Raw genomic sequence first — 1542 nt, 5'->3', positions numbered from 1 at the left:
TATTCCAAAGCGCAACTGATACCGTTATGGTCGAAGGATAAATAGAAGATCAAGTTGGTCAAAGAATGCTTCTTTCGACATCGTCTATAGAAGGTATCAAGCTTCAAAAGCAAGATATAACAAAATTTAATTGATAATGTCATGGCTAGAAGAATGGAGATAGACTTTGTTAGGAATATGCCTTTTTGACTGTTTTTTTTTAATAAAGGTTCTAAAGGTTATGCGAGAATACTAGGTTCTACTATATTAAATTTGTAATTTATAACTAAATCAAATGTTATATATTTTTATTATATATATATATATTGTATTAAAAAAAAATATGGAATACACGTGCAACGCACGTGCAGAGAGACTAGTTATTAAAAAAATACGTGTGAGTCTTAGCATAACAATAAGAGTTAGGATCACGTCTTGGAGTTTAAGCTGTGAAGATAGTCTCCTACAAATATGTAGTAGGAGAAAACTAGTGCATCGGGCTATACTTTAAGAAGAGAAACATGTGAGAATCATAGTACATTCTACATAGTAGGTATTTTTAAGTAATATCTTTGTTTATTAAACTCGAATATCGTAAAATTGTGTAATGGATAATCTTGAAAAAGAAGACTATGATATTCCATTGTCTCTTTTTCCTTCTTCCTAATTTCCAAATGCTCAGCTTAAACAAGTTTTTCTAGATCTGAAAGCATGTTTTATTCTGTTCTATTCGTTAAACTAAAAGGTAATGTATGAGTCCTTATATTCTCATAACAACAAGCACAGTACTAAACAAGTCAATTGCACAAATAAATTCAACTTTTTCTTCATTCTGTTTTGATTTAGAGCGTTACATTTCAAGACACAAGCTACTCTCATCTAATTTACTTGACATTAAAGGGAATACAATTTGTTCTACAACAAGTTATAACAAATATATTCTTAGATCTTGAAAGTTTTGACCTACTTTCAACTAACTTACTTTTACATGAAGTCGTCCAGATTGAAGAACATCGTTATCTAATAAATGAAACTGGGGTTTATAAATTATGTGATACAGATTATAAACAAGATGTATCATTCTGGTAAAAACAGAAAAAATGAGGGCTAGTTCAAGATTTATGCCTCTTCCAGGAATCACGATGATTCAGCTGAAGCATTGGACCGAGCTTTCTCATACAAGCGGTATATCAATGTAGACTTAGACATTTGAGGTTCCCTTTCTAGGACAGCGATCACATCCTTTACAGTAATACTGCGAGCAATCCTAGTCTGGGTTATCACTTGATTTCTCCCAGCTCTTCTCACAGCACCTACAGAAAAGAGAGTAGTCCAAAGAAAGTAAGATAAATGCTCAAAAGTTACAGCAGCTAATGGTTAGTGGACAGGCTAAACCTGAATAACACACTAATATCACATTCCAGGAACATAAACACTACAAGCCTTGCAAAAATAATTACTATTGTCCCTTAATCCCAAGCAAGCTATGGGTCCGACCGAACCAAATAGCTTTTGGCCTACACCCAATATGTGTTAAAAAATAGCCTAAAATACTAGTGAGCT

General features: G+C 32.8%; 1 protein-coding gene across 3 annotated transcripts in view; it reads right to left on the bottom strand.

The window, feature by feature from the left end:
* Positions 1-780: 780 nt before the first annotated feature.
* Positions 781-1542, bottom strand: part of LOC109217128 (transcription initiation factor TFIID subunit 4b) — an 8804-nt gene continuing 8042 nt past the window's right edge. For 2 of the 3 annotated variants that reach the window (XM_019381360.1, XM_019381361.1), the window contains one exon: positions 850-1292. In XM_019381360.1, coding sequence (XP_019236905.1) covers positions 1117-1292 — 176 coding nt within the window. In that variant the 3' untranslated portion in view covers positions 850-1116. Of the gene's footprint in view, positions 1293-1542 lie in introns of all 3 variants that reach the window. The other variant, XM_019381359.1, reaches the window with a different exon arrangement.

The sequence above is a fragment of the Nicotiana attenuata genome, unplaced genomic scaffold (assembly GCF_001879085.1).
Source record: "Nicotiana attenuata strain UT unplaced genomic scaffold, NIATTr2, whole genome shotgun sequence".
In the NCBI taxonomy this organism is placed as follows: Eukaryota; Viridiplantae; Streptophyta; class Magnoliopsida; order Solanales; family Solanaceae; genus Nicotiana; species Nicotiana attenuata.
This window is presented reverse-complemented; position numbering and strand designations above follow the sequence as displayed.